At 36.1% G+C, this 25,884-nt stretch overlaps 3 protein-coding genes across 6 annotated transcripts; all 3 read left to right on the top strand.

Moving 5' to 3' along the window:
• The first annotated feature begins 629 nt into the window (after window positions 1-629).
• On the top strand, window positions 630-5,629 carry stambpa (STAM binding protein a). The gene is made up of 10 exons (XM_059538996.1): window positions 630-796; window positions 1,284-1,498; window positions 2,529-2,604; window positions 2,707-2,802; window positions 2,883-3,246; window positions 3,342-3,466; window positions 3,804-3,941; window positions 4,039-4,151; window positions 4,243-4,342; window positions 5,281-5,629. Exons 2-10 carry the CDS (start codon window positions 1,296-1,298, stop codon window positions 5,335-5,337), a joined length of 1,272 nt encoding a protein of 423 aa, XP_059394979.1. The 5' UTR covers window positions 630-796; window positions 1,284-1,295; the 3' UTR covers window positions 5,338-5,629.
• A 1,749-nt stretch (window positions 5,630-7,378) lies between these two features.
• LOC132127433 (splicing factor ESS-2 homolog) lies at window positions 7,379-9,263 on the top strand. 3 transcript variants are annotated; one of them, XM_059539297.1, is made up of 5 exons: window positions 7,379-7,463; window positions 7,811-7,975; window positions 8,468-8,534; window positions 8,760-8,929; window positions 9,025-9,263. In XM_059539297.1, the coding sequence occupies exons 2-5, from the start codon at window positions 7,967-7,969 to the stop codon at window positions 9,214-9,216; spliced, it is 438 nt and encodes a 145-aa protein (XP_059395280.1). In that variant the 5' UTR covers window positions 7,379-7,463; window positions 7,811-7,966; the 3' UTR covers window positions 9,217-9,263. The 3 variants fall into 3 exon arrangements, with proteins under 3 accessions (XP_059395280.1, XP_059395281.1, XP_059395279.1); XM_059539298.1 differs by lacking the exon at window positions 8,468-8,534 and having other exon boundaries at window positions 7,811-7,936; XM_059539296.1 differs by lacking the exons at window positions 7,379-7,463; window positions 7,811-7,975 and having other exon boundaries at window positions 8,247-8,534.
• Window positions 9,264-11,203: 1,940 nt separating this feature from the next.
• On the top strand, window positions 11,204-23,923 carry dgcr2 (DiGeorge syndrome critical region gene 2). Of its 2 annotated transcripts, none has more exons than XM_059538778.1 (11): window positions 11,204-11,610; window positions 15,514-15,546; window positions 15,815-15,937; window positions 17,764-17,850; window positions 18,693-18,903; window positions 18,980-19,056; window positions 20,137-20,319; window positions 20,426-20,629; window positions 21,369-21,521; window positions 21,593-21,829; window positions 22,917-23,923. In XM_059538778.1, exons 1-11 carry the CDS (start codon window positions 11,535-11,537, stop codon window positions 23,153-23,155), a joined length of 1,623 nt encoding a protein of 540 aa, XP_059394761.1. In that variant the 5' UTR covers window positions 11,204-11,534; the 3' UTR covers window positions 23,156-23,923. The 2 variants fall into 2 exon arrangements, with proteins under 2 accessions (XP_059394761.1, XP_059394759.1); XM_059538776.1 differs by having other exon boundaries at window positions 15,511-15,546.
• Window positions 23,924-25,884: the final 1,961 nt, after the last annotated feature.

Below are 25,884 nucleotides of genomic sequence, written 5' to 3'. Positions count from 1 at the left end.
ATTGAAGGTAACATTGGGTACAAACGTGTAAAACCATCAATATCCAATCAAACATTTATACAGACATACCATACCAGAGACAAAGAACCAAACAAACAAAAAGAAGGGGAAAAAAAACATACATACTAAATAGCGGTGGAAAAATAAGAATATTAAGAGCGAGGATTCGGGAAATAGGTCATAATATTTATACAAAAGTTTTCCATTCTTCTTGTTCTTTACAAGCTTGTGTGATTTAAGAAGCATATTAAGTTCCAAAATATAATGTTTAAAACATAAGGAAGACTTATTAAATTGCTGCTTGTGTATAAAGAACTTAGCATATAAGATTATAAAATTTAATTCAAACTCCAGGGTGTACACCAGATAAATTGGACGATAAAGAAAGTCTCAGCACATATACTCAAACAGAGGGACAGAGTGAGATGAGATGTCTGACCGTTTTTAAATTTTCTGTTATCCATACAGTGTTGTAAAGTCGTGAAACTATGCATATTTCCTCAGAATTATTTATTTCGATCATCCTGAAGGAACATACAAGCGTCATAGTGATAGAATCACAAAGTTCTAAAAATATGCTTCGAAGTGCTTCGTGATTGGTCAACGTGAGGTATGACTTCACCGTCAGCTGACTGCGGTGGGCGGGGTATTTCCGATGCAGGAAGTCAGTCTTGTGATATCACAGTTAATCTGAACACTACACGCTTTGTTTTCACAATGTCTAAATATGACGAATATATATGAGATAAAAGCATCAAAGCATCTTTGAAAGCTTAAAGAAGTGCGGTGTAATCAGGTAGGAAAGTGATTTTACCTTCATGCGAGACTTCTCTTGCTATCATTGTTTGTTCCTGGTGATTGGCCTGTCAATAACGGGTGCCACCAGACTCATTTAAAGTTAAAGTCGAGTATTGTCAGCTTATTTAAAAAGAGTGCATACATATACATTATGTATAATCTATACATTACATAAAAATAATTTTGACATATTAGCAATGTGGAAAAGTAAATGAATTCAAAAACAAATTATCAAACCAAATGACATTCGTTTTATTATAAAACATCAACACCTGTTCGAATTCTGAGTAAAGACCATTTATTAGCATGTTACAGTAACACTTGATTTCATATTTTGATGTCTGATGCAGTGACTTTCAGACATTTTAAAGTGCTCAAATGCTTTTTGAAACCCCTTTTTAGACTATCTACATCATAACCTTACATAGAAGTAACTCCACCCAAACAGTGTAAACAGCATGTTAAAGTGTGTTATTGATCTGCAGGCAGGAGCCATCATGTCTGAGCAGAGTGACTCCAGTCTGCCGGCTGAGGAGAGGGTCCGTGCTCTCATCAAGCTGGGCAGCTCTGTGGACGTTAGCGAGGACGTGCCGCCCCGCCGGTACTTCCGCTCCGGGATGGAAATCATCCGAATGGCCAACATCTATGCAGAGGAGGGGAATGTCGAGCATGCATTCATTCTTTACAATAAGTACATCACGTAAGTACAGCAAGAGCAGCCTGGAAGTGCCAAATGCCTGGCAGGTTGGTTATTGATTCCACATATCAGATTCATTAAACTGTTCACTCTCCTAATGGAAAATTTCCATTAGTAGCGTACAAAATAGGGCCTAAACTCTAAAAGTAAATTTTTTCCTACTTTTTCAGCTACTGATAAGTGAAAAGAGGTGCTTAACCTTCATAAATATTAATCGTTATTGTTGGGAGGTCAAACTAAACGTTATGTAGGCTGATCTATGATTATGTTCTATTTATTTTATGAGATTTCAAAAACAAAATTTAAGATGTGTAGATGGTTTAAAACTCTGATTTGAGTGATTTTGCTGTTTATTATAAATAGTTAGAATTAAACATTGAATAAGCATCAAATTTAAATAGATTTCAAAAGTACATAAAATAATAACTATTATATTCTGTATATATAATATGTGACCCTGGAGAAAAAAAAAACAGACATAAATAGCATTAGTATATTTGTAGCAATAGCCAGCAAATACACAGTATGGGTCAAAATTACCCTTTTTTAATTTATTTATGCCAAAAAATCATTAGGATATTAAACATGATCATGTTCCATAAATATCTTTTTTAAATATCCTACTGTAAATAAATGAAATGAAATGAATTTTTGATTAGTAATATGCATGGCTAAAATATTTTTCTATTTGAATGGTTTCTTATTTAGCTTCCTTCTATTAAAAAAAAATTCCATTACATTTCATGAAAAACGTAAAAAATTAAAAGTCATAAAACCATTTGTGTGACCTTGTTATTTACTAGAAATATGTTTCTTAATATACTAGGAAATAAAGAAACATTTATTAAACATCAAAACTAATATATAAAAAAATATATATTGTGTGTGTGTGAAAAAAAATTAAAATAAGTTAATATAATAAAATTACATTTTAGAACATATTATATAGATAATAAATATGTATAAATATTATTACTGAATGATAATATTTTGAAAATAATCAATAATGTTCCTGCGTTTTACTTCCTTTTAGGTTGTTTATTGAAAAACTTCCTAAACATCGTGAATATAAAACCGCCAACATTCCTGAGAAGAAAGATACGATGAAGGTATGATTTTCCTCTTCCTGGAGAAAGTTAAATGTTTCACAAAGCGTGCCAAATGTGAGAGAATATCTCAAGCTAATGAATATTCCTTATTTTCCATGCTAGAAATTAAAGGAAGTTGCTTTTCCGAAAGCTGAGGAACTGAAAAAGCTGCTTCTCAAGCACTACGAAAAAGAACACGCCGAATATCTCATCCGAAAGGTGGACCGATATTTCTTAAATGATACCTACAAACTAATTAAAGTAATAGTGTTTATTGACGGGTGTGTGACTTCTGGCAGCGAGCGGAGGATGAGGCCCAGGCTCGAGAAGTGGCCAAGCAGTGCGAGCAGGAGGCAGAGAAGCAGAGACAGGCCGAGCAGCAGCAGCGTCAGCGTGAGCAGGAGCAGTTCAGTGCCTTTGAGGAGAGGATCCGCAGGCAGCAGCTGGAGAAGGAGCGCCAGCGCATCATGCAGGAGTTCAGCGTCCCGGTATTGCCCACCTCTCCCATAGATCTCCTGGTGCCTGACGCTCAAGGACCTCCGCAGGCCTCGTATTCACCGCCGACGAGCCCCGGAGGAACCCCAAACCATGTCTCTCAAACTACATCCCTCCCAGCGTTTGACCGCTCACTGAAGCCTAGTGTTCCAGTCAGTGCAGGACACAGTGAGGCTTCTCAGTTTACATTTCCTTATTCACTGCTGACATGCAGATATTACAATTGTTCAGTAATTAAGTTGAGATTATATGTGTTTTCTCAGGTGCGCTGGTAAGCGGTTTGCGGCAGCTCTTTGTGCCCGCCGAGCTCTGCCAAAGATTTTTAAAGCTAGCAGATGCCAACACAGCACGAACCGTGGAGACCTGTGGGATTCTCTGTGGCAAGCTGGTACGTCCAAAACATGCTCGGACACAAGCAGACTGACAGAAGAATAGTTTTTTTAGGAAGTTCAAAAGAAAAGCATTTATTTGAAATGAAATTGGTGTTAACTTTATAATTATAGTTTTTGGTTGAATTAATGCAGTCCTGCTGGAAAAAAGTATTAATGTCTTTAAAAAAAAAAGAAGGAAAACCCCACATAATTTTGCATGGAAGTGTATATAAATCTTACTATCTCTTAAATCTAATTTGTGCAAACTGCAACCTTAAACCTTAAATAACATATCTGAGGAAATCTGTCTTATGATGAGCAAATCACAAAACGGTTTGATGTCTTCGTCCACAGATGAAGAACGCCTTCACAGTGACACATGTGATCGTACCCAAGCAGTGTGGAGGACCAGATTACTGTGACACAGAGAACGAGGAGGAACTTTTCCTAATCCAGGATCAGAATGATCTCATTACACTGGGCTGGATTCATGTAGGATGTTTTCTGTATAGTCCTAGACTTTTTATGTTTTATTTTTATAGTATCACTGTAATTGTGTCTTGAGAATAATCATATATATATATCTTAGACTCACCCGACCCAGACAGCCTTTTTATCCAGTGTGGACCTGCACACACATTGCTCTTATCAAATCATGCTTCCAGAGTCTATAGCCATTGTGTGCTCACCTAAATTTAATGAGTAAGTTTTTGTCTAAACGCCATGTTAATTAATTTGAGTGATAGTTAGCATGATTAATGGAAAAATAACAGTCTGATAACTTGTGCTCCAGGACGGGCTACTTTCGGCTGACAGACCACGGGATGGACGAGATCTGTTCCTGCAAACAAAGAGGATTCCACCCGCATCCAAGAGAGCCGCCCCTCTTCTCTGTGAGTGATGCCTGATTAGAGATCAGTGAATCCTTTAAGTACTTAAAAGAATAGCTTACTCAAAATATTAAAATTGGTCATCCGAGATATGAGTTTTGTTTCTTTAGTGGAAAATCTTTGGAGAAATTTAGTATTACATCACTTGCTCACGAATGGATCCTATGGAGTGAATGGGTGCCGTCACAATGAGTCCAAACCGCTGATAAAGACATCACAATAATCCACACCACTCCAGTCCATTAATTAACATACCGTGAAGCAAAACGTTTCTTTGTAAACAAATCCATCATTAGAATGTTTTAACTTTAAAAACGTAGTTTCTGTCCAAAATATCCAGTCTATAATCCATAACAGCACTTCCTCTAGTGATAAAGTCCATCTCCTGTCCACATCAAAATTCACCAATGTATTTGTTTAGAGCGGTTATGGAGTGATTTTTGATTGAAAACCATGCATGATCTGTGCGTATTTCTCTCCTGATTCAGATGAGATGACTTCACTGGAGAAAGCAATGTTATAGAGGACTCATATTTTAACCAGAAGCTACTGGTTTTAATTAAAAGCTAAAAAGATCATAATGATGAATTTGTTTCTTACATGCAGTTTTTCATGTCACAAGATGTTAATTGTTGGACTGGAGTGGTGGGGATTACTTATGGATTATTGTGATGTTTTAATCAGCTGTTTGCACTCTCATTCTGACGGCACCCATTCACTGCAGAATGCACCATTGGTGAGCAAGTGATGTAAAGCTAAATTTCTCCAAATCTGTTTTGATGAACAAACAAACTCCTCTACATCTTGGATGGCCTGAGGGTGAATACGTTTTCAGCCAATTTTAATTTAACTACTCCTTAAACTGCATTTTACTGATCTGCTTTGTCCTTTAACCTTATGTGCACTATAATGAATGATCTTCATCTGTGTTTTGGGCTCAGGCTAGTCAACACGTCACAATCACAGACGGAAGTGTGAATGTGATGGATTTACGGTGATTTCATCGCTTCTGCTTCGAAATATGTGCCTTTGCTCTTGACCTCACAGCGACTTGCCAAGAAGCTCCCAAAGGGCAAAGAAGGTCCCTGCTGAACATTGCTACAAAGACACTGGGCCTCTATCATCACATCTTAGCAGTCTATATTTATTAGTTTAATTCTGTAATATCCAAATGTGACTAATAAGAGCTTGAAGTTGAGCTGTGTAGTTTCTAGCACTAGCAGCATCAAATGGATTTGCAAAAATAAAGACAAGTTGTGACCTCAAGAATTCGTGACGGAAAAATAGAAATGCATGGCTTCTGTGAGCTTCCTTTTGTTTAAAACTAGTTCATTCTGTTCGATGTTGCAGAAATTACACACTTCACCTATAAACACCTGTACATATTTAAGTATTCACTGCAAAAAAAAAAAAAAAAAAACAATTCCAATACAAGAATCACAAAATAATCCAAGTCTCGTTTTCTGAAAAAAAAGAACAAATTTAAGTGAGTTTATGCTTAAAACCTAAAAAGATATATGCAAATCAAAAGAAAAACACGATTATTTTTCATACCCAATTGACATATTTTTTCTTGCTTTAAGCATAAATTCACTTGATTGTGATACATTTTTCAGAAATACCTTTTTCAACTTTCTCAAGCACATATATCCTGATTTAAGAACATTTAGATATTTGTGATGGGAAAGTAGGTCAAAAATGCCAAGTAAGAACTTTTTTTGCAGTGTTGTCTTAGCCATTACATATTTTGGCCTTTTTAAAAAGACTGAAGGCTTAATGATGTTGTTCATGTACAGGATCACATAAGCCATCCATTTAATAGCATACTGCTGTTACATTTTATTTTAGTATGCAGTTGTTTTTAGCTCTGCCTCTGGTCATACAGGAAATGTTCAGATCTTTATGTTGATTAAAAGATCCTCATACGCCATTGTAACCAGTTTCAAGACAGACTGGATTCTGCATTTAACCTAGCACATGACAGTGAAAAAGCTGATTCTTTACGTCTGACTATGATTTTGTTCATCTCTTATAAAATAGCTACTTCGGTATGTATCAGACTGTGATCATGAAGGCAGATGATTATAGAAAGGAAAGACATATTCATTTTCATGTTCTTTCAGCTAAACTATTCTCTGTTGATTTCCGTAACGTTTTAAGTGTTGTTAGTCTTAATGCATATGTGGTATATAATGTTCTGTAGTCATGTGGTTCATTTTGTGGGACTCTGAAGCTTTGCATTTTTTATTAATACATAATTAAATGCAAACATATCTTCACTTGAATATTATCTGCTAAGGCAAGACACTATAGTTTTCTTTTAAGAGTAGTGCAAACAAAATATCCAAAATACACTTTTAAGGGTTTATTATTTTCTGTTGTGTACATAAATGCAAATATATGCATATTTAATTAGATGTTTGATTTGCATATGTAGACATGACATTTCAGAAATTGTCTTAAACTACTGTAATTAATGAACTAGGGAATTATGATGATAATTATTAGTTTAATATGTACCTTACTCACCTGTGGTGTTTTGTCAGATGTATTAAAGGCTTTGACACCTAGCATTCCTTTTATTGCACCTTATGGACTGAAAAAATATGTTTATCGCTTACCATGTTCACTGAGGTAATGCGCTATTTAAGTGTTTACGTGTGCTAGAAATGTTAAACTGCTTCAGTCATTAAAATTAATGTACAGTACAAATAAGTGGCAAAAAGACGCCATTAAGACGGTTTTCCAGCGTCCGTTTCGGTCTTTTTTCTTTTTTTTTTTTTGACCAAGTGGTGGTTAAAATGAACATTTATCGCGAGCTATCGTTCAAATATGAAACAAATACATTTTAAACACATATTAATGGCATTTCGTTAGAGAGAGAAAAAAGTACTTGGCGTAGAGGCTAACGGTAAACAACGTCTTACACAATTAGACTTTCAGTTGATGTTACTGTAAAAGAACAGTTTCTCCTGTTAAAATAAAATATTACAGAGTCCAAAGAGAAAGATTTGAGTCAGAAGTCTGATGTTACTACAGTACAGTCGCTGTCAGGAGTGATGTGGTAAGGACTAACAAACCGAAGAGGAAGATTCTTGATGAAGATCAATATAGAGGTAAGACAGTATGCTGTTTACAACGGGATTTTCTGGCATTATTCATTGTATTATACTTAATACATTTAATAATTTGTGTTGTTTAACCGTTTTAATCATCATGTGTTTTTGAAATGTGTTCCTTGAATACACTTGGTTTGACTTTGGCTTTGGTTTTTATTATTAAATAACCGTCAACACCACACAGTGTTTACACAAAATACCAAACCTCAGACCATTTGTCAGCATATAATGTGTTATACAGGAACAGCTGATTGAGTTTCATCTGTCACCTGTAAACAAAATGCTTATATCTGCTTAAATTATTTTCCCTTTATTTGCTTTTAACATACATACCACAATTTCTTCCAAAGAGTTTGGGGAAGATCATCCAGAGGGACTTTTTCCCAGATGCCTCCAAACTTCAAGCGCAGAAGGATTATCTGGAGGCAGAGGAGAACAGAGATCTGGAGCAGATGAGGGAGGCCGCCATCAAATATGGGTCTGTGATGGCTAAATACCCCTCGAACCTATGTGCCCTGTGAGTGATGTTTCTTACGCTTTGCGATTAGCTCACCTGAAAATTAAAATTCACTAAAACATTTACAATGGGTCCTCTGCAGTGAATGGGTGCCATCAGATTGAGAGTCCAAACAGCTGATAAAAACATCACAATAATCCACAAGTGATCCACACAACTTCCAGCCAATCAGTTAACATCTTGTGAAGCAAAAAACTAAATGTTTGTAAGAAAGCTTTAAAGTTAAACTGCCTTTATAATGGATTTGTTACAAACACAAGACATAATAAATTGATATAATGGAGTTGGCTAATTATTTTTGGATTGTTGTGATGTTTTTATTAGATTTTTGGATTCCATGGCACCCATTCACTGCAGAGGATCCATTGGTGAGCAAGATGTGATGCTTAATTTCTCCAAATCTGTTCTGATGAAGCAACAAACTCATTCACATCTTGAATGTTTTTTCAATCATTTTCTTCCCATTTAGACAAGACTCCCTCAACATTTGAGACCCCAGATGGTCGAAGTGCATCTCCCTCGTGTTTGCAGAGCAAACACAGATCAGCGAAAGAGGATGGTAAGTGACTGCTGCTAAACGTATACATATCATCTCTTACGCATTTGATTAAAGTACATTTTGAAAGCTGTTTTTTGTATTATTTATATTTTTTTAATTTAAATATGCAAACAAGGCACGATCTAATTACATATGCACAAAATCTGCACAGCTTTTACAGAGGGGTTTTGGGTCTTTTTGGAATTTTAAAGATGTATGCTACTTGTGTTCTGTATTATGTTTCAGGAAAAGCTGCTGAAAAAACAGAGGAAAAGGATCTTCTGTCTCTGGACCATTTTCTTGCTAAAAACACAAGTGAAGACAACGCATCCTTTGAGCAGATATTGAAGCTTGCGGATGACAAGAACAAGCTGAGGCATGCGTGGCTCTATGAGGCAGAGAATGAATTTAAAGAGGTACAACACAACAATAGCTACTACATATCATTGATTTTTGTATTGGTGGGTGTTGTTTTGAGTTCTGACAAAGCTTATTGTTCTGTCATTTAAAGAGGCACGAGAAGAACCTCGCTCTGCCATCCACAGAGAAACAGGCGATTGAGTGCACCAAGGCAGGATTGGAAACATGGCAGTACAAGGCCAAAAATGCACTTATGTACTACCCTGAAGGTAAATATTCCAGTGAGGATCTGCATCAAATAGAAAATAAACAGCATGCAAGCAACATTTTGGTGTCATTTTAATATGTATATGGCCAAGGAGCCATCTGGTAAATTGCATGTTTATTTTGTTCCCCAAAAATGTGAAAAAGATGACACACTGTTCAAGAAGCCATGGGAGGTCCTGTACAAGAACACTCAGTTTGATGCTGACCCCTTCTGTAAAGCCCTGAACAAATCACAAATCCAGCAAGCTGCTGCGCTCAATGCACTGGTAACACTGACCTCTGCAACTTATTGGGCAGCATCAGATTTTAAACCACTTTCATGATATATGACTAAACTAATAGCGTATTTCTCTGCTCTGCATTCTGACTAGTTTAAACAAGGTTAGGTTGTTCCAGACGGCAAAGAGTTCCTGCCTCACGAATCCCCCAAAGTGAATGGATACGGATTTGAAGGAGACGCCTCCCCTGCTCCTGGTGAGTGCCACTAATTTTATTGATTCAAGTTTAATATAGAAATCCATGCCTACTTCTATAGTTATTACACAATTTATATTTCAATTTAACATGCAAAGCTAATTGTTTTATATATGCAAAGGCTTTAACATAAGAATGTTTTTTTTTTTTAAACAGAAGAGCATAGAGTTTTTGAAAGCCTATAAAAGTACTTGTGTCATGTTTTGCTGAGTGTCATGTTTTACTTTTTTTAAACTGTGAAACCGGATTAATCATATTTTTCTTGGACTTCAATCTGTAAGGAAAAAAAGTCTGCAACTTACACCTACAGTTTGTAAAAAATTTTATAACATTTTATAGCTAGTATATATTCAGTTTTTCAGCATCATTGACATCATCTGATTTAATCAGGTGAATCACGTGGTCCATTCAGTTCTTTCCTAGATTTGTTTTGAACAAAAACTGATACAGTCCTCCTAAAGTTTTAGGATCTTTTATGATGTTGAAGACGTCTTTGAATATCTCAGGGGCACGATAAAAGGGTGTTCTACAGATTTGTGTGTATTATTTCATCCTCCATATTTTACATGACTCACTTGTTGAATCAATCTTTAGCTTGCATATGTGCAAACAGACTCTTTCAGTGAACTTACACTAACACAGTTTATGATTGCTGGGTTTGACAGAAGGAAGGAAATATTTATTTATTTATTTATTTTTGTCATCATAACTGAACTAACATGACGCTGGGACAGACTCTTTGAATTTGTTTCTTGAAACTGTGTTTGATTATTTTTGTAATATCTGCTTTTCATCACGTTTTATATGATGCAATTGTATATAATCGATGTTAGCCAAAACAACACATAAGTGTTTCAGAATTGTTTTACTGTTTAAATTTTCAAAAAAAAAAATAATAATAATTGACAATTTACCACATATAGTGTGACAACAAGCTTTGCTCAAATGTGTTAAATGATTTAATAGCTTTTTTGTTGCAAAATGTTACACTGTAAAAAAGGTGTAGGGTTTACTTTTGAAACCGTTTTCACTTTGAAATTGGCAGAAACTAATAATACAAAAATGGCAAGTAGCACATTGAATTAAATGTGAAATCTTGAAAAACTTTAGTATTTTCTCATAAAAGGTAATCCCTTTTATTTACAACTTTGAAAAATATAGTGGCTAAATTGTTCATTTCATTTGTATCTTTTTTTCCCCTCAAGAAACATTTTTAATAAACAGCGATATATTTTTTTTGGATGATGAATAGAAAGTTAAAAAGGAAAAGCATATTTTTGAAGTAAAAAAATAAATAAATGGAACATTATAAATGTATTTAGTGTCACTTTTGATCAATTTTATGTTGAATAAAAGTATTACTGGTCCCAAACTTTTGAACAGTAGTCTCAATTAATGAATAGTACACAGGGTTTTTAGGCCCTTAGTGCTAACTATATTTCTTATCCTGGTAATGTGACTGGCTGCAATAAAACAAATGCGCTTAAAACACTTTTACTTGCCAGAGTATAATATTCCATGAAACATCCGTGTGAACAGTGAGTCATGAAGGAAATGTCATGCATGTATTATTATGAGGGCTTGATGAAGCACCTCCTCCCGTCTGTGGGCTGGAGGAGAACATGGTTGGGATTGTTTTGATGTGACGGTGGCGGAGCCATCTTGTTTTATATGCGTCCTCCTAAGCTCGTTTACTGAGCCAGAGGAAACAGCCATGGAATATGACACTACATCACGACCCTAGCCAACTCAAAACCAACACATCCGAGTACCGAAGCTTATTTCTGATCGACGGAATATACACAGCACGCGGAATCGGTTGTTCGTTGTTGTTTATTTCTCCACATCGTTGGCTGCTGCTTTAACTGCATTTTCTCTCGCACATTTTCTCCGGTGTAAGATACTATGAATGGAGGATAAATGTTGCCGAAGGCTGACAGCGGTGGTTTTGTGCTTCTCCTCTTCATTCTGACAATAACAGACCCGTCACGTACAGGTAAAGGTGTTGTTTTAATCAATGCATTTGCTGCAGTCTGGGCTGGTGAAGGCTTGCGGCTCTGCTTGTATTCGGTCATGAGGGCTGAGCTGCAGAGGCTCTTTCGCAGGCCATCAGGGCCTTTTACTACAGCTATGTTATCAAATTATTATCGCCTCGTTTTATTTCTTAAGCCTTACGCTTTATTGCATTCCATATGGAAAGCTGTTTTCATATTTAATCCTGAAAGCTACATAGTGTCTATTTATGTTACTAGCGTTAAGCCTTTTTTATTACATGCCATGTGGCAAGCTGTGTTAACATTTATTCCTTAAAACTACATGGTGTATGTTCGTTATTCGTTACTTATTTACATATTCCCATGCTTCTAATCACAATACAATCTATTCCGTTGTTACTTGTAACAAATTGCTAATTTTGCCATTTCTGGTGAATCCAATTATTTAATTCTAACTAGTGCTCAAGTTATTGCTGATACCTTTTCCAGTTTTACTAGTCCTAGAATTTTATGCATATCTATTCCAGTGGTAGTGGAGTAACAGAAGGAGTCCAGTGGAGTAACAGAAGTAAAAAAAAAAATCCCATAGGGAAACAGATTTTTAGCGATAATTTATTAAAAAAACCTTAGCAAACATACTGTGAGCTAAGATGTTGTTTACTGATGGAATATGCTTTTGCCGAAGCCATCAGCCCAAACTATTTGAACTTGTTTTTAAAAGAATCAAGTTTAAAAGAGGAATTCCTTGTGGAAAAACAACGTGACCCATGATTCTGCAAAGAAATCGGCACCAATCAGAGAAACAAATGGTGCTAAAAGAACTGCCTACTCCCATAAAGAACTGCTAATGATCAGTCTTCCTACTCTCTTTAACTACATGTACTACATACTCTTTAACGAAACTTTTTTTTAATCCCTATGGAAAAATAGTCAAAACACGCAGATACACAAATGAAAATGCTGTATTATGCATGCCAGGCCACTAGTTGGTGATGTTACTCCATAAAGAAACACTCTGCACCTGCACAGATATGTAAACACGTAAAATGTATGCCCATGATGTAACTTTTTCACAAAGTAGCATTTTTGTAGTTTCTGTTGTCGTGAACAGCCAAAACACACAAAAACGGTTTTAGTTGAAAATGGTGTTGTGTAAACACCCCCTAAATAAGCACTGTAAATGCTACTTGTCACTGTTGGGATAATGACTAGTAGCAATAAAACAAATACTAGTATGTAATGAATGATTGTGGAACTGATGAAAATCTAAAGTTACTGGTCACCACTGGATTTCTAGTAATGAAGAATACAACTACATAGGGCTGTGACGGTTGCCGTGACAACCGCGTCAACGCGGTGGTCAGTTGCTACCGCGGTTGTCTACTGCCACCGGCGGTAGTGCACGTGACATCACAAACTCTATAGCAAGCATGATACAAAGTTTTGTATATAAGTGCAATAACTGTAATAGTTGCAAATTTTAAGTCTATGGTAATTTACAAATTACCTCAAACACAGTGTTTCCTTAAGATCGGCAGATTTGAGCGCAGGAAAATACAGTTTATGCATTCAGCAAATGAATTTAGTGTTGGGCGATGGATCTTGTTGGGAAAGCAAATACCACATCACCGATCTGGAGTCATCTGCATTCATGTCACCCATCAGCGTTTGCACAAGTTCTCGTGATCGCAAACGCTGGCTGGTCAGGTTTGGTGAGGCTCTCTCCAAACTTGCCAAATACAAACGAGACAGCGATAAATAAAAGATGGTAACAAGAAATATGGCAACGATTCCTATTTCAAAGAGAGCACGTGCAGATGAGGAGTTACTGAGCTTGCTTGGTGGCGGAAAAGTAAACCAGACGCAACAACCGCGCTGCAACAGGTTTAGTCTCTCTAGTGTCTATACAGGACATTTGAACTCTGTGTCAGTAGCCTACCTCACAGACCGGACGGGGATTTATCATGTCGTGTTGTGCTGCATCCAGTGTAGCATCACTGATTATAATGAGTATTTTGTTGCGCTGCATTGCTCGCGTCCGTTAGACAGGGTGTATTTAACTTTCTTATTTAGGCTACTTTCTTGTTTAACTGCATTATTTCTTTGATATTTATTTTAGTGTTTTGCAGGCGGCGTTCACTGACAGAAGTGCTCAAGTAAACACGAACTGACGAGTTAAATAGGATGTGTTAGATGAGTGAGACAATGCTGCTATATTACATGCATGCACAGTTTATGTCAGCTTTAATCATCTTTTTTGGTAATTCCATGAATTAACTGACCACGACAATTATATTTATATATATAATTTTATTTTTATTTTTTTCAACACCGCGCCACCGGCGGTTGTTGGTCAATGACTACTGCGGTGGTAAAAATCAGCCACCGTCACAGCCCTACAACTACATTAAAAAAGATGCTTGTAGGCTGTAAGGAATAAATGTTTAAACAACTTGCCATACATGCCAACCATTTGCATTTAATCTAATGTTTCTGGTAGGCCACACAGTTCAATACAGGAGCAGACAGATCAAGCAGAATGGTCTGGACAGGGAAACATCAGTGCAGCAGCGTTCTGCTGGTGTCTGATATTCCTCTGTTAAATGGGAAGTTTAATAATCCTATTGATATAAGGTGATGCATGGAAACCCAGTGGATCAAATAAATAGGACTAGTATTTAGGTTAATGGCCTGTGATGTGCTTTTCTGAGTTTAATTTCCATGGGGAAGCGAAGCCCAGGTTATGTGCACTTGTTTTGAGGGCAAGATGGGTTGGTCTGTCTCCATGTTCAATCTCATCAAATAAACCCACAGATGGTGTTAAATCTCAGTGTAATAATATTATAATAATATAATATTACACATGATCACTGTGATGTTAACATTAAAGGAGACTCTTGTATATTTTTGCTACTGACCCATAAGACTCAATGCATAACAAACTTGAAGTGGTGCATGTGCAAAAACATGTTCAAACTACTCAAAGGAGAGACAGTCAATTATTATTTTCCTTTATTAGATATTAACAAAAATTTTTTTTTGAAAAATCTATATTTCAACTACCCAAATTGGTTATTGGTACTATTTTGGTGATCACTGGAACTTATGGGCACATGAAGAAGGTTTTTACCAGTCAGACAGGTGTTCATCTGTTCTCAATGGTCTTACTCTATGCAGCGGTGATGTGGGGCAGATCTGGTTCTAGTATTGCATCCATGGTAGAGAACACACTGGTCTTCTGAAGGCATCTCAGTGTTGCTGTGTTTTTTTTAGGATAACTTTAGACTCAAGGATTGGACAGGTGATTGATTAAACGTCTAAATGTCTGGACCTCCCAAGAAGGGAAGCTCTTTTTAAAAATGTGTTCTTTTTTTTAATCTGTTTGTTGCTTCGTTTTCTCAAGAGATTGTTTTGTGGATTGGAGGATCAAGCTAATTGGGTCTTTTGCTAACATCAGATAACAGAAATTATTTTAATTATAATATTAGATGGCATTTAAGTATGTATAAAATGATGCACATTTTTTGGATTTTGTGTTGGCTGTCAATAAAACATTGTGTTTTAACATTAAAAAAAAAAAACAACAGTAGTTTTGTCTACATCGTACTTATCCTAAAATAGGTTTTGCTTTCTTGAAGTAAAATATAATTTTACATTTGCTGGGCTTTTGCAAGCTCAAGTTTGAATGAAATAAATGCTTTCTAAATCTAAAATAAAGAGTTTTCCGGTCACTTGAATTGACTTTTGTTTGCAAATGTGGATGTATCAGTACTATCTATTGTTATTGATACCCTGCTAATCAGGAGACGGACTGTCTCTCTTGAGCCTTTCAGAGATTAGGTTATGTTATATAGCTGGAATCACTAATCTCTCTCTCTCTCTCTCTCTCTCTCTCTCTCCAGCAGGTCCACGGCTCGCTCTGGCCAGACTGTTGTCAGGTAAACTGCGATCCTTGGAATTCCTACAAATGATCTTTAGCATTTCCTGCTGGTTCGGTTTGACACGTTGACCCTGTTTGAGTCTAATTTGGCTAAGCCTGACATTGACACTGATGTCCCTGATGACGTGGAACATATCTTCATCTAAATTTGGAGACTGTACCTGTTGCATGTTAAATCATGATTGTTAGTAATTACACATAATAGAGTCTGCTGCAGCTTTTCTCTTTCCAGATTAGTGTGGCTCAGTGTATTGTCTGTGTTTCAGACCTGCGCTGCAATCCTGGCCAGTTTGCCTGCCGGAGCGGAAAAATGCAGTGCATCCCTCTGTCCTGGCAGTGCGATGGATGGACGGCCTGTGATGACAAAAGCGATGAGATGGATTGCCCTAGTAAGTTCACACACGCTCACATAGACACATTCTTGTGCAATGCACTGTAAAAACACACTTATGCTTATGACCGCACGTGGAACGCTTCCAGATGCCAGTGCTGGGCATCGTGGGTTTTGGATTGTTTTGCCCATGTGCTGTGGTTTCTGTGTCTTAACTTCGGAGTTAGAGACGTTACTCAAAGTCTGATTCTTGGATGGGATAACAGGAATTACAGAGCGGATTTGCTGAGCATGTGATCTGCGCTCTGCTGTCTCAGAGTCACACCTCAAGCAGGACAAAATTAACCCTTAAACACTGAAGATTAGTGGTTTGTATTGGTGGTGTTGCCAGATAACCAGAAAGCGTGTGTAGCCTGTGTTAACCCATAGACTGGGACATTTTTTTTTACTGTTCTATACTTTGAGCGAATCTTGTTTAGGGGTTGGAGGGTAGCCTTGGGATGGGTAGGATATGGATGACATGGGGAGGAGAAGAGAAACAGGCGGCAGAATAAGCAGCACTTTATTGTGCCTCGTTATATTCTCAATGATGATGTAATCAGCCTAAGAAGATAAATAAATAATTGATCACAAAAAAAAGAAAGTTGAATCAGTTCATTTTAACTATAAAGCCATGTTACACAGTTATGAACATTTTGAGATGTTTTAATAGTGTCTTTGAAACTGTTTAAAAATGTTTAAAAATATCTTTAAAACAGTTCAAAGTGTAATTATAATAATATAAATATACAGTATAAATAAAATATTGAAATAATAATAATTATTAACTAATTATTTTGTTGAATATTTTAAATATATAATAATAATTAGTAGTAGTAACATTTTTACAGGTATTATTATTATATTAAAATATTAAAACACATAAGTCCATCTCATTATTATATAAAATTAGAACGAAGACAATTTTTATTGTAGTATTTGTTAATATTTTGAATGAGCTTTTATTTATTTGTTCATTTGATCTTTAGTTTACATTTGAGTCATTTTATGTGCTTTTTTTTCATTTATATAAGTTTTTACTTTTTGATAATTCTTGTTATTGTTTTTTAAACTATTTTAGCAACATTTTTTGTAGCTGTGTGTATTTTTATTACATTGTGTCTGTGCCAATAGCCTCGTGGTTGGCGTCTAGATGTATCAAGTTCGAATCCCGCCTCGAGGTCCTTTGCTGATCCTGCTCCCCTCTCTCCACCCAAATACTTTCATGTTATCTCTCCAGTGTACTCTCACAATAAAAGGCACAAAAATCCCATATATATAACTTTTTAAAAAATCAAATCAGTAATAATTATTAGACCGAGAACACTGTGGGTTTACATTACTCACTGCTCTTTTCTGACACCACTGTAATCGAGCCGATGTTCTCAGGAGGTTCTGGCACATTTCTTGGAGGATCTGCAGTCTTACTTTAATTCTTGTTTGATTGTCGGATTTAGTGCTCCTCCTCTCAGGAAATGAGGAAGAGGTTTAATAAGATTCTTAGAAACTCTGTTTCATGTTAGCAGACCTGCTGCCGCTCCGTTCCCTTCCGTTTGCTTGGATTAGGGTTTTAGTGTCATGATTTCCTCGAAAGCATGTTGTTTAACTTACACAGCCTACACCGGTGATACTCAACAGCTTTTGGTTCAGATTGGGCCGTGTGGATAAAGTGAGGCTGAGGGCGATGAGACCATCGAGTGTAAAGATCCAATGACCCACCCTGTAGTATCTTATTATTAACAATGTCCTTCCAAACAAATGTGGATCATTTTGGCATATGATTAATGCTTCAGCCTAGTATATTTTGGCCTTATTAAAGAGGGCATGTGTTTGGCTCTCTTGCAGCTATAAAGGAGGAGCGCTATCGCTACAGCAATGGTTTTGAGCCGGTGGAGGACGTCATGGGAGTCGCTCAGCCAGTGCGCTTCAACAGTAAGACCCTTCCCCATCTCTTCATATGCTGTGAACATGTGCTCATATTGCATTACTAGGTCAATGTTTCCATTAGTAATCACAAAAAAACATTACAAAATTGACAGTATATAAAAAAAAAACTGATTAATAAATGTCATGCAAAATTATAAATACAAAGAAGAGCTTAACCTATGCAACAGGTGGGCATATTATTATTATTATTATTATTATTATTACACTATTGGTAGATCACTTTATTATATACACTACCACTCAAAATTTGGGGTCTGTAAGTTGTTCTTTTTTTCAAATAAATTAATACTTTTATTTAGCAAAGTTGGATTGAATTGAACAGAATTGAAGTGACAGTAATGAATGTTTCAAATTATTTTTATTTTAAAGAAATGCTGTTCCGATGAACTTTGTCAAAGAATCCTGGAAAAAAATGCATCACGGTTTCCACAAAAAAATTGATGATAAACATATTAGAATGATTTCTGAAGCTTCATGTGACACTGAAGACTGAGGAGTATGAGAGTAATGATGCTGAAATTGCATAATTTACATTTTAAAATATATTACAAAATTGTCATTTTAATAATTCTTCTTTAATAATTATTTATATATATATATATATATATATTTATAATATGCAGGCTTGTGAGCATGAGGAACTACCCCAAACTTCTGAATTGTAGACTATATATATTTGTAATATATACTATATTTATATGGAAATAATATAATTCAATACAACAGTAATGTGGTAGTTGAAATAAATGTGTTAAGTGTTAAAATGCTCATTATGGTTAAATTATGATATTTAAAAATGTTTATAATTTAGAAATTTCTAACCACAGGGAAGTGTCCGAGCGGCTGGCACCACTATGAGAAGACCGCCAGCTGTTATAAAGTCTACCTGAGGAGCGAGAACTACTGGCAGGCGGTGGAAACCTGTCAGAAGGTCAACGGCTCCCTCGCCACGTTCGGCACCAACGAAGAGCTGCAGTTCATCCTCAAGATCGAGGTGGACTTCGACGAGAAAGTGTGCGAGCGAAAGGACCAGTGCAAGTGAGTGTGTGTGGATCTGTTTCCTGAGGAAGAGCTGCTTTTGCGGTTTGGGGTTCTCACCGATGTGTCATTGCAGGTTCTGGGTGGGATATCAGTATGTGATTACCAACCAGAATCATTCGCTCGAGGGCCGCTGGGAAGTGGCATATAAAGGTGGGTATTAATCAAAATTATTTTAAGAAATACAGTGAACAAAAACGAAAAAAAAAGGTGAAGAATAAATGTTTTTATTGTAATGAATGAGCACTCGAGCTGTTAAACGGCACCTTTGCCAAAATAAATACAATAAAGGTAGTCCTAATGACTTGATTACTATATTTGAAGTCTTATGAAGTCTTACCATAACAGAGTGTAAAGAACAGAGTGAAACTGAAGTTGGTTCTCACAGTAAATGGTCCAGTAGGATGTTCATTGTCACTGGATCATTGAATCAGTGAGTTGAACTTTATTCAGACTGGCTTTGTGAAATTGATCAATTGATTCATTGATTTCAGTGAATAATTAATTTTAAACTTAATTCTCTATTATATTTCCTCTTTATTTTATAGTTTATTAACAGTTTGGAATTTATTAACATTTGAAAAAAATATAAACGTGTGTATTTAATAATATATTATGTACTTTTAATATACTTTCATTTTTATTTTAGTTGTAATAATTGTATTACTTATTTTACTGCTGTTAGTTGCAGAGGCAACATTTCAGATTTTTTACAAAACTTGTAAAAAACTTGTTCTACTTTATAAAAAGATTTTTTTTTTTTTTTTTTTACATTTAATATTTATATTTTATTTTAGTTCAGGTAGGTTGCTTTTAGTTTTGTATTTTCCATTTTCATTTTAGTTTACGGTTTAGTAATTTTGTCATTTTTAAATGTATTTGTAATTGTAATTTTTTTTTTTCATTATAATTGTGCTTTGAAAAAATATATTTTTTAAGTTTAGTACTTGTAATACTGAAAATATAACTTATTTTCAACAAAGTTGCCAAGGTAACATAAATTATGTTTATGATAAAAATGAAACCAAATGATTTTTAATAGTTTAAGATCTAGTTTCATTTAAAAATAATAACCCTGATTTCAAATGACTTACGAGGGTGAGTAAATAATGATTAATATTGGTTTAATAATTTCCTTAACTTATGAAGAAAATGCATTTAGATTTTTATATTTATTTTGCACATCTGTGGGGTTTGAAACTGTTCCCTCATCCGTCTGTCTGTTCCTCACAGGGTCCATGCAGGTGTTTTTGCCTCCGGAGGGTCTGGCTAATTTGGGCGAGGCGAACCCATCCCAGGATAACGTGTTCTGTGCCCAGCTGCAGCGCTTTCAGATCAAGAGCATGAACGAGCGGGGCTTGCACAGCTGGCACACCGAAAACTGCTATAAAAAATTCCCCTTCCTCTGCAAGAGAAGTACGTCCAGCACCCTATGAACAGAAGAAACATGTTTGATAACATTCAGGAGTTCTTCATGTTAGTACTAATGTACTGATCTCAGTCTGACCCGTTTCTTCACCAGGACAAACGTGTGTGGACATCAGAGACAACGTGGTGAACGAGGGCTATTACTTCACTCCTAAAGGGGACGACCCGTGTCTGAGCTGCACGTGCCACGACGGCGAGCCAGAGATGTGTGTGGCCGCCCTGTGTGAGCGTCCACAGGGATGCCAGCATTTCCGCAAGGACCCTAAAGAGTGTTGCAAGTTCACCTGCTTGGATCCCGGTACTGACACAGTCTCTTCAGAGTTGTTCTTGAATGAAATCCCTGTATTACATCTGAAGATTAGGGGACGGATATGTATTTAATTGAAGATAAATCTTTAAATGTGCACTGTATGTGATTTTGCATCCATTTTAGTGCCCATGTCTCACCACTAGGTGGCGCTACTCTGCCTTATTTTACTATAAAACTAAACTCTTATAATATGTTTGAAGTGGCAAACTATCATTACTTTAATAGACTAAATTAAGACTTTTTTTTGTTTTTTTTAGCACTGAATGTGTTTGTTTCTTCGATTATTTGGACAGCAGAATGTGCTGAAAAGTAGTCAAATCAATTATAGCCATTCTAGACAATTTATTCATCAATTAGTTTATAAATGCTATAAAATATTTACAAATAATAAAACCCGTTTTACTTAAAAAAAAAATTTCAAAAGAAAATTTCTGTAATGTATTTTATTGTTTCTGTAGTTATGCTTAGTTGTACATTCATTAAGAAAATACAGTTATTGGATTTTTTGTAATATCTATATGCTAATCTAGTTTTTATTAATGATTTGAATGAGCTTTTATATTTATATTATATATATATATATATATATATATATATATATATATATAATATATATATATATATATATATATAATTCTTTTTTTTTTTTTTTTAAATTTGTCATTTTTGTTATTTCAGTTTAAGTTTTCAGTTAAGAGGTCGGTCTCATCGGTGTTGTTTGTTTCAGACGGCAGCAGTCTGTTTGACTCGATGGCCAGCGGCATGAGGCTGATTGTCAGCTGCATCTCGTCCTTCCTCATCCTCTCGCTGTTGCTCTTCATGGTGCACAGACTGAGGCAGCGCCGGCGGGAGCGCATCGAAACCCTCATTGGAGGAAACCGTAAGGCCTCATCTGATTATATCTGCGCATGTTAAAGTGCTGTTTTTCTGGATCATCTCTGTCTTTCACAGTGCATCATTTTAATCTGGGTCGGCGGGTCCCTGGCTTTGACTATGGGCCGGATGCATTCGGGACGGGCCTGACGCCTCTGCACCTCTCTGATGATGGTGAAGGTGGAGCGTTCCACTTCCAGGAGCCTCCGCCCCCTTATGCTGCTTACAAATACCCAGATATCCACCACCCCGATGACCCTCCTCCTTCATATGAGGCCTCCATCAACCCAGACAGCATCCTCTACATGGACCTCAGTATGTCTTTCCAAAATTAACAACAGACGCTGTATTTTTAGGTCTTTTCTATGCATGTGCACATAACTAATGATTCATCATCTTCAAATGAATGATATTTAAACTCTTCATGGATTACATTCTGGAGCTCTGATCCAAAACCTAGTGAGCCTAGTGAAACTTTAATATAATTATTCTGTATTCTAAGATACATAATAATGGCCAAATTGTAAGGAAGCGTCATATGTTTCTTCTGCAAATAAAGCAAAACCAGAATGCATTTTTGCAGTGGATGAATCCCCCGAAAAAATATTGTTGAGAGGATTATCAATTGAAAATATTATAGTGGATTTAATACTGATTAAAAAGTCAAATCGATTATAAGCGTTTTGTAATGTTTTGCATGTATTGGATACATGAAACAACATTAGCTTATAACAATGCTATAATCAAACTATTGGAATTAATTCTAAATCTCTTTAGCAGTTGAATATTGCTAATTTGTGTGGTGAGTTCCTGGAAACTGAAAAAAATAAAATAAAATCATGGTCATTTTATAGAATGTTTATTTGAAATTTAAAATAAAGTGTTTTAATATTTATAAACAAACAAATTAATTAATCTGTCTTGCATTTAATTCTTTATTGTTTTTGCAGTTGTGCTATACAGTTTCAGTATTATAAGTATTATTTGCATGGTATTATAATATTTATTAATATTTAGAATTAGCTTTTAATTTTAGCATTTTTATTTTAGTTGAGTTTTTAATGTTTTTGGTGTGCTTTCTTTTTTTCAAATATCTCTATTTTTTTCTGTTTAGCTCTTTTTATTTAAGGTTTAGTAATTACATTTATTAATTTAGAATTTTCAGTTGTTTTTTTATGTAAATGATTTAACCTTATTTTACTGGTCAAAAACTATTTTTTAAATTTGGCCGTTTTGGTACTTCAAATTAAAATAATTTAATATTTTTATATTTACTTGCATGCTTAAATATTTTTTTGTCTAATCTAATCTTTTAATCTTGCAGTTCATTTTATTTCAGCTTTATTTCAGTCAATGAAAATGATTTTGAATGGTTTTGGTTAATTTCCTGTTCTCTCCTCAGGACGGACCGGGGTTCCGCTCGTGACTGGTCACGTGAGCGGCGCGGCCGACTCTCTCCAGAGGGATTTCCCCGAGCCTGCGCTCCCCGCCCCGCCGCCGCCGCCCCTGGAGATGCGCGAGGACTCCATCGACAGCAGCACCCTGCTTGTGTCTCCAGACACCCCCAGCGAATCAGAGAGCAGCATCACACAGAGCTCCACGGCAGACTGCAGCGGCCCCTCGCTCAGCACCGTGGTGTAGGGTACGTGTCCAGACTGCACTATACTACATGTCAGAGGATGTCGGACTCAAAGGAGATTTCCTGTTCAGAGCAAAAACTTCAGACACGAACGTAAAAACGTTTTTTCAGCTTGAGCGTCACATGTAAATACTTCCGTCGGCCATCGGTTGACGGCGTGGAGGGCCGACAGAGCACCTCTCTCTGAGGTTTACACTGGCATGTGTTGATCAACGCACTACGAACGAATGAACGGGTCGACCAACAGGCTTTTTAGGCCTTAGTGGTGACTCTTGTGGAGACACACTGACTCTTTCCTGCCACAAAGAAGCTATTTTTCCTTGCCTCATTACTGCTGTCCATGGAGCGGTACCATGTTACTATATAGAGTTCTGTGATGTCTGGTTTTTACTTTTTCTGTCTGTCAGATCAGTAGCACAAACTCACAAAACTAATAATAAAAAAAAAACATTTGATTCTTTTAGATAGAGGTACGAGTCTCTGACATTTTTAAGTGTCCTGCTGTGGCATGGTGATGCAAATCCAGCGCCTCGTTTTTGGAAAAGAATATCAGAAGCGTTTGAGATCCTTTTGGGAGGCGAACTTTATCGAAAAACGGATTTTGGTGTGAGCAATGTCACACTTGCACAAATCTAAAAGGGCAAATCTCATGAAAGCTGTGAAGAAATTACCTGTTTTTATTGAAAAGAAACAAAATAAGAGATTACATTTTGCATGAAAGCTTATTGAACCATTTATGTTTTGCATCATGTTTTTTTAAATAATATACTTGTGCATATATATATAGATATATATATATGAGCTTGTTTCTGCATTACATTAATGAAAAATCGTTATTATCATTTTCATTGTGGTTATGAGAATTGCAGGGAGGAATATTTATGCAAAATATAATTTTTTATTTATTTTACTTTTGTGGTGAAATATGATCTGGTCAATTCCTCATAGATTCATCCAGAAAGTCTGTCACTTACATACATTTTGAATTCAGAATGTAACTCTTACAAAAAAGCTCAACATTTACCTGCCTAATAAATGTCCCCTCTCATTTTCGCCTCTCAAACTGATCTCAAACCTTGTGCTGAAGCAGATCATGGTGTTTGAAATCGATCCTGAGTTAGGATTCATGTGTTCAGACTTGCCTACGATGAATGATGAGGTTGTGTTCATGGCCGGTCTGTCTGTGTGTGAGACTGTTTTTCGTTTTCAGCACCTGTAAATCACATGCTCTCAATATTATTTTGATGTAAATCTCCAATAACAACCGTTCGGTACTTGACACGAAGTAAATGTGAGCGTGTATTTGCACACATGAGCCCATAAATGTACATGTAAGTAAGAGCAAAATGCTGCTTTTTTTCTTTTACCAATTTACAGACTACTTAATTGCTATTTGGACAATTGAATGAATAATGTACTCAAATACAAATGTTATGGGAAAGATTTAGATTTGGTCTGCAATGCATTGTTGCTCACTGAATCAGACACTGCTTTTTGTATAAGGGAATATGATTTATTTCTGACTGGAAAAGCAACAAAAAGCCCAAACTAAATGACAATCAGGCATTTTGTACAAAGATAAAGATGTTTTTGCACAAGAAAAGCACACAAGTCGGCCAGCAGATCCCTGTTTCTAAAGATCCATCACCAGCGCCAAAATAATTGAGGACGAAGACATTCTTGTCATCCAGGTCAATGTTCTTTCACTGTATAGTCTGTTTTGTTTAATTCCAGGGTTTCATCAGCACAGACAACTCTGTGAACATCAGCTTTTGTTTCTTGTGTGTGTGTGTGTGTGTGTGTTAAATGTGTGTAATGTAAAAGTTGGCATGAATGTTTAGCATGTTTTACTCTTTTGCGCATGCAGAGAGGACATCTCTTCTGCTGTTGTACTCTTCATTTCTGCTATGCTTACAGACGGTTCGAAACACATCTGACTCCTCTCTTCCCGCCTCCCATTTGCAACCGTTTTTTTAATTAAAAAAAGAAAAAATGTAGATGATTTCTTCTAGATAGACTTGGTGCAACAAGGAAAAAAGCATCATGAAATGTTTTCTGTAGAATGCAACAGTTGGTGAATTTGTTGGTTATTCTTGAAGTTAGTTTTTTTGTCATGTACTGGTTTTTTTTTTAGGTTTTTTTTTAGAGGGCTTTAGTTTAGATTTTTTTTCTCTGAACTAGATGTACATCTAATCAAATGCCAAATAAATTGCACCATGAAGGACAGTCATGTTTGTGTTCCTTGTGTTTCAGATCACTCGTTTCAGATGACGTTTGTGGGGTTGAGATCTCATAATGTGTGTTATTTGATTCTTTTGAGCATGATGACTCATCCAGAATGACTCCTTTGAACGTTTTAATGCCTTCTCAGAGATTTCCCGGTCCGTCGTGGAAATCAATCGCTCTTAAATGTCACGTGTGCCAAAGAGGGGATCCCCAATGTAAGGAAGCACTCAGTTCTCTGATGTAAAAACCGTTCCTCAAGCCTCTTGGGAATTCTCGCTCCCTGAGAGATTAGACATCGGTGACAGAGTTGTGAGATTCCTGAATAAAAGATTTACTGTTTCACAATTGTCATTGCATTTACATTTAGTCATTTTACCCAAAGAGACTTCTAATGAGCACAACAGAAGCAATCGAAACCTACAAAAAAAATCATTTGTGTGTTATCGTTCAAAAGTTTGGGTGCAATTTTTTTTTTTACATGTTTTTGAAAGATGTCTATTCTGCT

The sequence above is a fragment of the Carassius carassius genome, chromosome 45 (assembly GCF_963082965.1).
Source record: "Carassius carassius chromosome 45, fCarCar2.1, whole genome shotgun sequence".
Lineage (NCBI taxonomy): Eukaryota > Metazoa > Chordata > Actinopteri > Cypriniformes > Cyprinidae > Carassius > Carassius carassius.
Note: the sequence above shows the minus strand (reverse complement) of the source record. Positions and strands in the feature narration are given on the sequence as shown.

Excerpts from the sequence above, each read along its gene's own strand:
- stambpa (XM_059538996.1), top strand. The coding sequence starts at position 1,296 with ATGTCTGAGCAGAGTGACTCCAGTCTGCCGGCTGAGGAGAGGGTCCGT. Across the intron at positions 2,605-2,706 it reads AGAAGAAAGATACGATGAAG|AAATTAAAGGAAGTTGCTTT; the intron begins GTATGATTTTCC and ends TTTCCATGCTAG. Across the intron at positions 4,152-4,242 it reads TGCTCACCTAAATTTAATGA|GACGGGCTACTTTCGGCTGA; the intron begins GTAAGTTTTTGT and ends CTTGTGCTCCAG.
- LOC132127433 (XM_059539296.1), top strand. The coding sequence starts at position 8,414 with ATGTTTTTTCAATCATTTTCTTCCCATTTAGACAAGACTCCCTCAACA. Across the intron at positions 8,535-8,759 it reads CAGATCAGCGAAAGAGGATG|GAAAAGCTGCTGAAAAAACA; the intron begins GTAAGTGACTGC and ends ATTATGTTTCAG. Across the intron at positions 8,930-9,024 it reads CAGAGAATGAATTTAAAGAG|AGGCACGAGAAGAACCTCGC; the intron begins GTACAACACAAC and ends TGTCATTTAAAG.
- dgcr2 (XM_059538776.1), top strand. The coding sequence starts at position 11,535 with ATGTTGCCGAAGGCTGACAGCGGTGGTTTTGTGCTTCTCCTCTTCATT. Across the intron at positions 17,851-18,692 it reads TCAGCCAGTGCGCTTCAACA|GGAAGTGTCCGAGCGGCTGG; the intron begins GTAAGACCCTTC and ends TTCTAACCACAG. Across the intron at positions 20,630-21,368 it reads GTTCACCTGCTTGGATCCCG|ACGGCAGCAGTCTGTTTGAC; the intron begins GTACTGACACAG and ends TGTTTGTTTCAG.